Source organism: Phalacrocorax aristotelis, chromosome 3 (assembly GCF_949628215.1).
Source record: "Phalacrocorax aristotelis chromosome 3, bGulAri2.1, whole genome shotgun sequence".
NCBI classification, from domain to species: Eukaryota; Metazoa; Chordata; class Aves; order Suliformes; family Phalacrocoracidae; genus Phalacrocorax; species Phalacrocorax aristotelis.
In genome coordinates, this window is record NC_134278.1 from 66,718,344 (window position 1) to 66,732,311 (window position 13,968).

At 39.7% G+C, this 13,968-nt stretch overlaps 1 protein-coding gene across 7 annotated transcripts in view; it reads left to right on the forward strand.

Moving 5' to 3' along the window:
• The window catches only part of ADGRG6 (adhesion G protein-coupled receptor G6), a 113,052-nt gene that overhangs the window by 41,119 nt on the left and 57,965 nt on the right, over positions 1–13,968 (forward strand). For all 7 annotated transcript variants that reach the window (XM_075087796.1, XM_075087791.1, XM_075087794.1 and 4 more), the window contains exons 3-5: positions 2,344–2,685; positions 7,327–7,947; positions 13,246–13,314. In XM_075087796.1, coding sequence (XP_074943897.1) covers positions 2,344–2,685; positions 7,327–7,947; positions 13,246–13,314 — 1,032 coding nt within the window. The remainder of the gene's footprint in view (positions 1–2,343; positions 2,686–7,326; positions 7,948–13,245; positions 13,315–13,968) is intronic.

The window sequence follows — 13,968 nt, forward strand, 5'->3', positions numbered from 1 at the left end:
ATACTCAAGAGAGATAAATAGAAGAATTGAGTCCTGTTTAGGCTGATGGTGATTAACAGAATTAATAAAGGCAAGCTTAGGCTTCTCTTAAGAATGTCTGTGTTCTTTCTGATGGATAAATTTGACTCTTCCAGTCTCAGGTTGAATGTAATATTCTACCAATTTGAGAGATACACTTTTACTGACAAATAGCATATTTTCTTCTGGTTCAGCAGTGTTTTATAATGCCCTTCAGATTTACTTTAGGGGTCCAAGGCTGAATAAGTGTACATTAACATCCATGTTCCTGCAGGTATTTACATCACTTGACAGCTTAGTCCCGGCTTTAGGTCCATCTGGGTGCCCAGGGAAGGTTCTCAGCTGCCCAGATAGCTCTGTGTCATTTATTTCTCTGGCAGGAATGAGTAGGAGAGTGGGTGTGGCATGCTGCCAAATCCTCAGCCCCTGTAGCCCTCATCCTAGCAATAACGAAGGCAGGAGCATGAATCACTGAGCCTTCCAGCTGGAGGCAGCTCCAGCCAGGGCCGTTTTACAGCTGCTCTGACATGTAGAGGCTTACTTGCTCTGGACTAGGAGACCGCAGTGGCTTGTGGCTTAGTGTGCACTTCACCTGTTCTGCCTTCTCTCAATCTAGGGTGGTTCTCTGAAAACTGATACCTATCTGTGCAAAATGCACTGGATGAAGCCGTCATCTCTTTGTACAACTGCAGGATTTATAGTCACCATACTAATAAGTAAATATTCCCTCTCTGGTTAATAAATGGAACAGCAGGGATTCAGGGCAGGTGAGCACAGTCCTCTGACTGTAAAGATTTGCAGAGAAATTAAGAATGGGCAGGCTCTTCTTTGTACTACACAGATCAAGTTTTCCAATGTCATGAGAGCCACTTCTTCCCAAAGCTACCTGCAAATCTTTAAGGCAATTTTTTTTTTCTCATTTGGCCAAATGAGCATCCCACTGATCTTTTCTAATGGAACCAGCCTGTATTTCACTCTGAGAGCCCAATTAATGAATTGTCTCTTTACCTCTTTGGGCCATATGAATTCATTATTTGCAAATAGAAATTATAAAAACTCTGTAAAATACACCTCACAATTCTCCCTGCAGATGTAAACTGCTTCTTTTTTTGCCATGTCACTTCAGAGTCAGGGTCCATTTGAATGTGACTGAACAATATCAGGACCCAAGCAGTGGGAAGAAACTTGAAGGGCTTTTTGGAAAGTTTATTCTTATTTTATGGCTGCTCCGTATGTAGTTTACACTCGACAACTCTTTTAGTTGCTTTTAGCTTGGGCAACTAATAATGCCTGTTCACATTGTCCTGTATTTTTTCATATTTGTAGTACTTGACGCAGGATCGTGGCCTCATGAAATGTTTGCAAACTAATTTAGCATAAATGTGCTGGTTAGTTTCTTTGGTTATCTATTGGCAATATTCAGTTCCCACCTATTTTGTTCAGTGCTGCTTTGACAAACTGTTGCAGATTTTAGCAGCAGGCAGTTCACAGTAATTATATCATGTAATACACTAAGTAAACATATGATAAATGAGCAAATGTAAACCAAACAAGAAACGCAACCCTGGGGACTGACTGAGCCTGAAATTCTTGTGGGTAAGCACAGCAGGTGAGTAAAGGAGTATGAGGAATAGGATAAGAATTTCTTAGAGCCTGACTGCCACAAGTATGTCAACGGAGCTGAGTCAGCATGGGGAGAGTGCAGTAATTTGCTGTTGATTCAAAAGCCAGTAGCTCACCGCTACCCCTCTGGGTGATGTGGAGAGCATTTTTCAGAGATGCAGATGACTAACCTTTGAGAGGTCTGCAGAGCTGCTGCTTCTGCCACTCATCCACCCATCTCTTGTACTGCTGTGTTCCAGGGATATTCCACTGGAAACAGCAGCATGGCACAGAGCTGCTGGAATAGCAACCAGTCATCATCGTACCAGCAGCCAAAAAATATAAATGATACCAGCCACCTTTTTAGAAGTTGCAGTTTAAGAATTCATTTGCCTTCCTGAATTGTTTTCTGAAAAACCGTTGCTACCACTTCACTTTTGTCAGATCAATATACATAGCAGATATATATTGTGTGGACAAATGAAAATTTGGCAGTATAATTTCTATTGCTTTTGTGTAGGATTTTTAATGTAAAATATTCTTTTGCTGTACTATTCCTCCAGCATTATGCCCACTGGAAACCAGGCCTTTTTCTGCCTTTCTTTCTCCCATCTCTGTTTGTTTTTCTGTGTAGAAATACACTTAGTTACTGTGTTGATTATTACTTCCCTGTTAAGTTGCTTCTCTTCCTGACCTCCAGCCTTTCTCTGTTTTTATTGCCAGTTCACGGATGCTATGACTGTAGGATCGTGCTAACTGACCCCTCTGGAGTTTTCACTTCCCCATGCTTCCCCAGTGATTATCCCAACAGCCAAGCGTGCAAGTGGATCATCCGAGCACCTCATGGATTCATCATACAACTAACATTTATCGATTTTGACATTGAAGAAGCTCCGGGCTGCATTTATGATTCACTGACATTAGACAATGGAGAAAGCCCAATGAACCTTTGTGGCATCACTGCCAAAGGATTATCCTATAACTCTACTGGAAATGAAATGATCGTGTCATTTAAAAGCGACTTCAGTATCCAAAAGAAAGGTTTTAATGCCAGCTATGTACGAAGTAAGTAAGCCGAAAGCATTTCATCCCTCTTACAGATTTTAGAAGGAAATGTCCTTTAAGGATTAGAATGACATTTCCTAAAGGAATCAAGTCCTCCATGAGAAGGGAAAGGATGGGGAGAGACTGCAGGATAAAACGACAGAGTTCTCATGTATTTTTTAATTTCTTTCTTAATTTTTCTTTGGATAAAAATAAAATATTTTATTGTGGGACATGACATCAAGTGTGTTAGAAAAACTTCTCACATGCAGAGATTTTAGGCCTAACAATGCCTCTCCCTGCAGATTTATGCTGGAGAGTTTGGAAGCAGGACACCTGTCCTTCAGGTCAGCGTACCTGCGGAGGCACGCAGAAACTGAAAGGAGAGCATGAGAGGGAACTTAGTTGAGCCAGAAACAAGGCCAGCCCAGACCTCTGGCTCAGTGAAACACCCAACAGTGGGAAGAAGTCTGTACAGAAGGCAGAGCTTCTCGGGTGTTCTTCCAGCCTCTAGAACAAACTCCCAAGGATGAACTGGCATTGCAAAATGGCTACCTTTCATTCCACTTCCTTGACCTTTCTTTTCCTTCCTTAAATATGTAGCAATGCTTAGTTTTTAAAAAGCTTAAACCTGGAAAAAAAAACCCCAAAACCCACTCATTCTTTTTCCCCTAGAAGATAAGGGTACAAATAACATGTGATTGGTGTTTGGTTTATTGTTTAAAGCATTAATTAGAAGTTGCTCTCACATGACAGTAAAGGGCAGCGAGGTAACGGAGGGCATTAGGATGGTCACTTACAGGACCCTTATGCTACTCACCACTCATTCCACTTCAGGGTTATAGTTTACAGTTGCATGCTCTCATCGGGCTTTCTTTTTGTTGAAGTCACACGACTTAGACCGAATATTGGTATTATATTAAGCATTTATATTATTGTAGCACACATGTTCTGTTGGTTGGATGGCTGCCATAGAAACACAGAGCAAGGAGGTTTGCAGTTACCTCTTCAGTCACAAGTATATTTTCCTCATGATTTTTTTAAAATATTTATTACATATATCCTATATTTTAAAATCATTAAGATAGTAACCCCCAGGAATCATAAGACAAAAGTATCATGATTATGCCAGCAAAATTTGTGTGCAGTTCTGAAAAGAAAAGAGGTAATGTCATATCAGAGGAGCTAAAAATACTTCTTTCTACTGAGGCTCTTTCATGCTGATGAAATTAATTCTAGGAGTACCTGTTCTCGTCTGAAAGTAGAAGAAAATTTTCTGAAAGGTATCTCTATTTGAAACTAACAGCTCTTGCTGTATTGTAAGAACTTGTAAAATCAAGTGGGTAATAAAAGTTATATGCAGATTATGCAAAATTATTTATTTCTTGATTAATCTTTATATTTTAATGATTCCTTTTTAGTATTTTAATGTTTAAGTATGACTGTAAGGGATAAGATGACTTACAATCGGGATCAAAAGATGCAATGTTGCCCTCAGATGTGTTCAATGAGGAGGAGAGGAAAGGTCCACAGAGTCAGAGAACCATTTGTGTATATATATCTATAGGTAATGTATTTTTATGAAAGCAAAAATATTACCTCCATGCCAAATTGAATAGTGCCTTACATTCATGGATAGCACCAGTAAATAGTCTTGGAAGATATCCTTTCATTTTTAGTAGGAGGACTACTCCCTAATGTGAGTCAAGGTATCAGTGACCTTCACGAGTGACTTATATTTTAATGTTTCACATGTATATTAATTCAGAAACTCCGTGTTAAGGCTTGCAGTTAAGCATCTAGACTAAGGCTGCTGAATTTTGCTTCATTACTCCAAATCTGTAACTCTCACCTGACATCTTGATTTTAACCATGGGTGCTAGGAGAGCTGGCTACATGCGTCTAGGGCAAATTATAACTATATTCTGCTTATTGCCCACAGTTGTGCAATTACATTGGCTTCAGAAGATAGTTACAGAGGTCATTGTAATGTTTAACCTGGCAATGGATACAGAAAAGGGGCTTGGTGAAGGGATGATAATGTACTGCTTTCCATTCGAGTTATAAAAGCATGTACACAACAGGACATCAACGTGCGCACACACAGTTGAATTACAATGCATCTGCGTGGCAGGTGTCAGCACTATGCTGTCCTGTCCTTGGAAAGTATTCCCAAAGCCATTGGAGAGATTGCACACCCCCTCACTTCAGGTCCCCAATGGAGTTTCAAGCTCCTTTGTCAAGCTGACACCATTGTTACTATTATGAACATGATACCTGGGCAAAATCATTAATTTCTTCCAGAGTGAGGGGAACAGTGTTATATTCATATTTTCTTCCATTGTTCAGAAATGATCATATGCAAATAACAAAATTAAGTAGTTTGTTCAATTTTGAGTTTCACAAAGTAATGCAAAGTTGGAAAGTAAAGGGCCATTCAAAGACACACAGCAATTTGCTATGTAGAAATGGCGTTTAAAAAGGCATTAATGGTATGTCCTGATAGACAGTATGTACACAAGGTAAAATATATGTGGGGAAAGACAAATATAAGACAGTAAGTGAACTGTGGGAGTGAATTAGCTGAGAATAGAACAGCTTTTGTGTGACTGCTTGGTTTTATGTAAGAGTGGTCTCAAACTGAGTTTCACAGAGCACGTCCTGTTATCCATAACAAGTTGGCCACCCACACAAATGTTGGCTTTCCTGGTTGTCATCTCCTGCAACACACCACCAGCAGATGGATGGGCCATATCCTCAGCTGCAGTAAATGAACATAGCTTTCCTAGTGTTAGGAGAATTATGTCAATTTACACCAGCTGAAGAGCTGGCATGTTAAATAATTTTCTCGTAATATTTAACTGTGTAATTAATAGCTCCACCAGTGAGTAGGAGTTGCTCAGTCACCAAAAGGAGAGGAAGGAGAGCCAACAGACCTCTGTTAGTACAGAAATGCTTGAGGCAATGTCATGTAAAATAAGCACACAGTTGAGCAGTACTGCAGTAGCCCAGATTAAAAGCACAATTCAGTGCGGTAGGAACAAAAAACTCAGACAGATATTTGGTATGTAGACACTTGCAGACCTCATTAAGTTGATGCATTTCTACCTGCATCAGTGGAAGGGCAGATGAAAGCAGTGAAGCTAGGAACAGCAGAAACCACAACTCAAGCATCAACCCATGCTGAAAAGCCCATCAGCTGGCAGGAAAGCAGTTTTCTCTGCAAGGGATTGTAAAATACACTCTAGGGACTCCTGGCTTGCTTATGTGTAAAGGGGTGTATGAGATGTGAGAGAATGAGCTGCAAAAAAGCTAGGGGCTCTAAAAAGCAGCAGAGACAGGGTCCATGTCATCCCAATGCTCCCGTAAAAGCAGATGTGGATCTCAGAACAGTGTGCTGCCTGTTGATGGTCACTCCTTCTGCACCCGGGCTGCCAAGACTTTTGTACGTTCTTCATTTGTAGATAACAATGTGTCCAAAAACCCCCCTGTTTGTTGTAATCCAGTTATCTTCCTAACAGAAACAATTTAACATCATTCTGAAAGTAGTCTACACGCTTGGATAAATGTTCCAAGAATATATGTATGTTCTTCCTCAGAGAATAAGCAGTTTCTTCAGAGAAACTGAAGAAAAAACTGCAGAGCCAGAAGTAAAACAAAGGGCTGTTGTAAGATGGTCTTGTTGAGTTTGATAACCTGAAACTTCTTTCTGTGGAGAAATTTACTAGAAGAATTTTGGTGCCATAAATGTGCCAATAAAACTGAGCATATTGACACTTTATTTTGAAAAATAATGTTTTCCAAAGTACAGTGAGCAGGATCATTATTAATATACTCATGGAGAAAAAGCATATGTCATGTGATACCATTTTTCACATTTGGTGACTGCTGTTTTGCCAGTGCAAATGACAGTAGAGTAATTCTGCCCATGCCTAAACACCCTTACTGCAGTACATATTTGTGAGAGGGCTAGCCATTTCTAGACACTTGTGCAAAATCCAAAACTGCTGACCCAAATATTAGCAAATAATGAACAGCTTGGACATAAATATTCACAAACACACGATTGCAATAATCAACCAGAAGGGTGCTGGGGACAAAATGAGAAGATGCCTAATGCTTTGCAGAAACTAGCTGAATTCAGGAACAAGAGGCTTCAGCTTACCAAGGAATCTAATGGGGGCTTTATTCTATGCGATATTTAAAAGAAGCAAGGCCTGAACATCATGAGTGTATTGCAGTCATGCAGACAAGTAATTAAATAATATATCTTAAAAGCAAGTCATACTGTGTTTTTCAGATAACTGGTTTATTCCATTGCCTAATGCATCCTTACTAGATGAATGAGTAGTAATTTTTATAAAGTGAGCTGAGGCAGAGTTGGAAGCTAGTAGGTAATATGTCCTAATATTGCTCTTAATGTAACTTGAGGGCTTGTTGACTGTGCATTCTCCGTGCCATTGGAAAGGAACTCTGCATGTTTTCAGCTGAGTGCACTCCCAAGTCAAATTCCCCTTGGTGTGTGCTATTGGTAATTACAGTGATAAAACCACCTGATGAATGTTTGTTTTAATGAATGTTACTTTAACCCTTGCTGGTAGACTGCATTTATTTCTATATGATTAATTTATTTTTTGTTTATTTGTCTGCTCTTGGTTCTAGTCGCCGTGTCTCTGAGGAATCAGAAAGTCATCATTCCCCAGGTTCCCGACAGCGATGCTGTGTCTGTGGCAGAAACTGTCTCAGTGCCAGACCTTAGGCAGTTTACACTGTGCTTTGAAGCAACCAAGGGCAGCAGTGATGACAACGATGACTGGAAGGTTTTCTCCTACACCGATGCATTGTCGACAGAATTCTTCAGCTTCGGGAAGACCACAAAAGGCCATTTTCTGTACATCTCGGGCACACAGTGCATCCTTGAGAATGCATTGCCCCGAAATGCAGAGTTTTTCACAGGAACCTTTCAACAGCTCTGTGTCATAGGGGACAGCTTCTCAGGCAGTGTAGGTATATATGCCAAAAGCACCTATCATATAGTGTACTGTCCAGATATCCTTGGCAAAGTTATCCCTGGAAATGGGAGGCTGGTGCTGGGCTCGAACAGCAATGAAGTGAGCTCTCTAAATGGGGACATTTACAACTTCCGCCTCTGGAATTTCACCATGAATGCGCAAACGCTGGCCAACCTCAGCTGCGATATGAAAGGAAACATTGTAGACTGGGAAAATGAATTCTGGAGTATTCCAACTTCAGCACTGAAAGCAGAAAACAATTTGAGTTGTGGTGAGTACGCCTTGCCAAATCTTTTTTGCTTATTTTCCCCCCACACTTATGCATTGTACTGAACATATCATATACTAGCATGGAAAAAAAAGAGAGTTCCTGTGAAAGAAAAACAGCTACGTCTTACCTTTCTTAGACTGTAGCTCAACTCCTACCATACACAGAGGTTTTGAAAAGGTATAGAATTGGTTCCCTAAGGGAGAACAACAAGTCCCCTGCATATATTGAGTTGCTGCTTGAAATGATCTGCAGATCAAAATTTTTCCTGAACAGCTTGTTAATTGGCCTTCTACTCATATGAAATGGGGATAACAGGCAAGTAGCTGCTAGCCTCAAGTAAGATTACAGAAGTCTTTGGAGAAGAAAAATGTGTGTTAACTAACCGTTTAGTAAATGTTTTTGTACCAGCCCTTTGACTAGCCAGGAGTAGCACTTGCTAGCCTTGTGCTGTGTGTGCAGAGCTGGCAAAAGCAGTGACAAAAAACCAATGCATATGAGACAGAAAAGTATGAAAAAAGATTAAATCAGAGGAAGCAGACAGGAGGGAAGAGTTTTAGATCAAAATCACTGGGTTTTATCTCCCTGATGACATATTATCAGTCCTTGTTTTAACTGGTAATTACTGAAGGTCCTTCTTCCCGTAGATTTCTCCAGAAGATAAACGTCAATACATTGTCCAACCTGTTTTCATTTCGTGGCTCAGACACTTGATTCTCATAAATGTTCAGGTATAATTTTTATATATGTATATGTTGTTACAGCTGGCTAACAGTGGTCTACTGGAACATTTTTTTCCAGATGAAACAAAAACAAAGCTGAAGAATCTTTGTCACTTTGGACCAGTAGGTTTTTTTTAAAGTATGTTTTGGTTAGTAACAACTTTAGAGATATTTGGATAATTATAAAATGCATAGGGGAAAATCTGAATTATGGCCAGCAGTAACCTATACACGCACATATGATGCTTGTGAAAAATCAACCACTGTCAAACTCCATGTCCACGTAGTCTGAGCCCTCCTAATGTAGCAGATACGCATTAAAAAAAAAAGAGAAACAAAAAAAAAAAAACGAACAAAAAACCCCAAACAAAAACCAACCAAAAAAGTCAAAATAAACACTTACAAATATCAGTTTTTTTCTGAACCACGTGGGGTCTCTTCATATCTAATGTTGTTCTCACCAATTTTGCCTTCTTGCTCCTCTGAGACCTTACTACTTATTTGTTCAAACATAGTTTACAGTGTCAATATAAGTGTCTCCTGCATCTGTCAGCTCTCTGGGGATCCTTAGCTTAAAACAGAACCTGGCATCGTTAAGGCATGCTGGTTTCTATATCTAGTAGCTCATGAGGGATTAAGGTGGCTAAAAAAACCTATCTTACTTCATTTTACTCAAACCAAAACATGTGGTACTTATTCACAACTAGACTTCCTGGGACAGCTTTCAGCATGCCACTGCTAAAAAAATTTAAGCAACATCTCCATAAAAACATGAGCAACTAGGTGCCTTCACCCTCCTACCAGAACGAAGAAAAGGCTGATCTAAACATTGACCACGACTGATGAAGGCATTCTGGACAAAAATGTTGTTGCTTTTCCATCAGTACGAACTGATCTGACAGAACACCTCTCCTACAAGGGCAGGCTGAGAGAGTTGGGGTTGTTCCTCTTCTTGGAGAAGAGAAGGCTGCGGGGAGACCTTATGGCAGCCTTTCAGTACTTAAAGGGGGACTATAGGAAAGATGGGGACAATCTCTTTAGCAAGGCCTGTTGTGACAGGGCAAGGGGTAATGGTTTTAAACTAAAGGAGAGTAGATTTAGACTGGATATACAGAAGAAATTTTTTACAATGAGGGTGGTGAAACACTGGCACAGGTTGCCCAGAGAGGTGGTGGATGCCCCATCCCTGGAAACATGCAAGGTCAGGTTGGACGGGGCTCTGAGCAACCTGATCTAGTTGAAGATGTCCCTGCTCACTGCAGGGGGGTTGGGCTAGATGGCCTCTAAAGGTCCCTTCCAACCCAAACCATTCTATGTTTCTATGAAAATAACTTCCCAGAAAATCTTACTCCTCTTAACACCATTAAACTGTGAAGGCTACCACAAACACTTTTACTAAACAACCTACCAAGACCTCTTGTGGTCTTATTTAGTTCTGACTGGAGTACTCATCTTCTCCTTCTTTCTGTTGAAGACTGTACAGTCCTGTGACACAAGCATAATATCACAGCTATGGTCATAGAAACAATACACTTTTTTCATTCCAGAGCTTCATGGCTTGGGATGCCATTGTTTAGCGGTTTCCTTACAGCGGAATGTTACTTTAGAAGATGTATATTAGCATCCCTATGTTAGGCCTAGGTGTCTATACAAGCTGCTTCAAATGTATCAATATATAAGCATTGTTATTTCCTCTAAGCCGATGAGAAAACTAATTCAGTACTCGGTCGTCTTCTTTTGAAGATGTTAAATTACCCCCTTTGATACCAGCTTTCCTGTACAAGAGTATTTCCTAAAAGAAAATACTGCATGCAGTGCCATTTCAAAAATGGTTACTAATCCCAGAGATGGAATTGTTAGAATTTTCTTCCCTTCGTCTCCTTGAATAAAAGCCTTCATTGTAAAACCAGCCTTCAACAGGAGAGTTGATGAGTCAGGCTGTCAACCATGAATAAACCATTGGCAGTGGGGCGATGACTCTAACCAATTAGGCTTCATTTAGCAGCAATGGAAGGATTTATGCAGAAGAGAAGTTTTCGCACAGCTCCAGTAATGCTTCCTCAGGAATCCAAATGTAACTTAAAAGAAACAAACCAAGCATTTAGCAGCAATTTCAACATATCTGTGCCTGCACAGCGCTTACATTTTTCAAGGAGTATTATTTTCATGGTTTTTCAGACAAAGCTTTTACAAGTAGATTTACGGAGCATAAAAACACTGGCAAATTGTTCCCAATAATCTTTTCGTAGTTTTACCTTCTCCTAGTTTATTCCTTAGACTAATGTTTTCACAGCTGTGCAATCATGGTGGGGTGTTTCTGGAAGACTTGATGGAATTCTGTTTTTATTGCCATACTTTTACACAGCTTGTATTTAAAGGTATATATACGCAGCCTGGGTATCCGGACTAGTTTTAAAACAAGCATCCTAGGTAAAGATAGCTGTGTAACAACACCAGTTCAGAGCTCAGTGCGGGCAAACTGAGGGGCATTTGATCAACTTCTGGTACTCATTTTGGAGCCTGCACTGGCTACACCTATAGCAGGATACGATCTACTTGCTTTAAGGGTAACGTGGCTGTACATCTGTCCGTGCCTGCAACTGCATTTGCTTCATGTATACTTTGTATGAGTCCTTCACTCCCAAAGGCCAGAGGAATTCTTAATTTCACTGTCAGATTTAACTCAGGGTGGGATCTGTCTGCCTTAGGCAGATGAATGATGTTTCAAGCTGAGCGAATTGCCCTCAGTGCTGTTTATGAATAGTGGAATGGACAAGGCTGTACATCTCATACTGGTCAGTACATCTCATACTGGAGAAGATGTCACAATGAAGTCAGAAGCTTTTTGCTGCAGGAGTGCCTGTTCCTTTCCACTGACTATAAAGTCTAGTGTGACAAGCAGATACGGATGTCTGAGGTTTAGACGTTTGAAGTGAGCGAGATACATCACACAAAGTGTCTGTATTACAGGTCCATTTCTGCTGTTCACATTACTGACCATACCACTTGGCTTCATAGAGTAGCTTATGCCAAGCACCTGTTTGCATCAAATCATTAAGTTTTCCGTAGTGGACACTGTGTGAAAGTCCCATCTGGCCAGAATTCAACCCGATTAAAACTTTAAAAAAGCTTATTGAATATATTCACTACAAATATTCCTCTTTAAAGTATACAGTCTTCTGACTTAAGTGTTTTGTAAAGTTGGATTGGGATTTTTTTTTTTTAGTTTCACCAGGTAAAATTGTGAACTTTTTTAAAATTACTCACTGAAGAAAATATGAAGGTGCAGAGATTTTTCCAAGCCAATTTTCAGGTGATCTTTCTGTGATATACAACCAGGAGGAGATAACTTACAGTAGGTTTTTATATTGACTCTTTAATATATAGCAAATATATTTTGGGGGAAAAAAAAAGAAGTCTCATACAGGAGGTAGTAGGTTCACTTGGAATATCCTTCTTGGAGTTCGTAGGAAGTGTAACAAGGAAATGAATTTGTCCATATCTCTTAATCCATTACAAAAAAAAAAAAAAAAAAAGAAAATGCTGATCTTGAATATTTGTTGAGGATCACGTTTTAAATCCTGCCCCCTATTTTGGTTGGAAGTACATGTAATGGTATCTGTGGTCTGACGTGATGTCTGTGTCAGAGCCCCATGCTTCATCTGTTCTTGGATCACAGGAGATACTTTCCTAGCTATCTTTACGAGCTGATGGGTGGTGGCTCTTTAATTTTATGGAAGGATACAATGTTTCATGAGACAACCTCATTGACACAATATCATTCTGAAGTGGTAAAGCAAAAGCCATAAAGGGCAACTCTCGCAGTAGGTTCAGATACTGCCGTACTCTATGGCCCCACTATTTTCAGCACAGTGTGCAAAAGCAGCTGTATCTGCAGCTGAAGCACTGGGACACAAAGTGTAATTAATCCAGTTTCACCAGTTCTTTCTCTGTAGCCACTCTTACATGCCCTGTTTTTGTCTCCAGACCATCAAAGTGTGTGCATGTTGTTATGAATAATTCAGTAGAGATACAGACATATAACATTATCTGCTTATAAATCATGCATACCAGAATATTAATCACACCCACGCCCTGAGCAGAGGAGCAAGTTTAATCACCTTTATCTGGTCGGTGTCTGTCGCAGGCAGATTATTCAGAAGTGTGTGGTGGGTAACCTGTGCTACAGCAGTGGAGCGTGGTTGCTTCTCCAAGGCACATGTTATTACTCATGAAGATTGCAAAAATCCTATGGCCGTACTGACCCCTCCGCTTAAAGCCGTTTCACAGAGAACACACAAGCTGCATTCATTTAATACGATGTTATTTAGCAAAAGCTAAGAAAACCAGGGGAGGATATGTAAGTGACTGTAACTTGCAAGTCAGCAGGATTTTCATGGATCCCTCAGCCGCAACAGAAAATGAAAATACATAAATCTTCTGGCAAATGGCAGTATCAGTTTTGCCACTGAGAGAAATTAGGAAGAGGACTGTATCACTACAAGATATATTTTGAGACGTGATAGTTTTATGCCTAGTACCCAAACCTTTCTAATTATTTTACTTTCTTTTTCTAAAGGCTCATACCTAATTCCCTCTTCTACAATTGAACCAACTAGTTGTGCAAACCTGGGAAGCCTTTGCCAAGGTAAGAAGCCCAGGTCATTTTCAAAGTTTTACCTTTGGGAAATCTTTCTTTTCCTTGGGGTTTTTATTCCAGTTCTTCTTTATTATTGTTTCTAAATGGGTGAACTGCAATGAAAAATAGCAAGGAAAGGAATTCTTTAGTCTCATCAAGTGTGTGGGTGTCCTATGCATACAATATGTGGAAAAAATGTGATCACTCCCTTGATAATACATTTTCCAAATAGTCTCCATTATATCAAAACTGAAATAATTGACTACTGTAATTTCTTTCTCCATCTCTTTTCCTCCTGCACATTTTGACAGTAAAATATTAACCAGGATAAGAAGTAGGTACATCTTCACATATAAAATGAGCAGATGTAAATAAAGGAATCGACTTGTTCATTTTTTCCCAATAAGCTATTTGGAGGCTAAATACTTTGAGATTAGCAGGTAAAAATTTAACATCAAACTGCAAAATCCAGCAGCTATTAATTAAAGAAACACTTGTTACAGCACTTGGTGATGGTTTAATAATGTAAAAATCACCACATACAAGAATTCATTAGGTGTCTTTAAAGGTAAGCTCAGTTGAATGCAAGGAATAGGTGAACCCTAAAGATTTCTATGCCATGTGAATTGTTGGACATACAAGGACAGTTAATTCCTTCTGCTC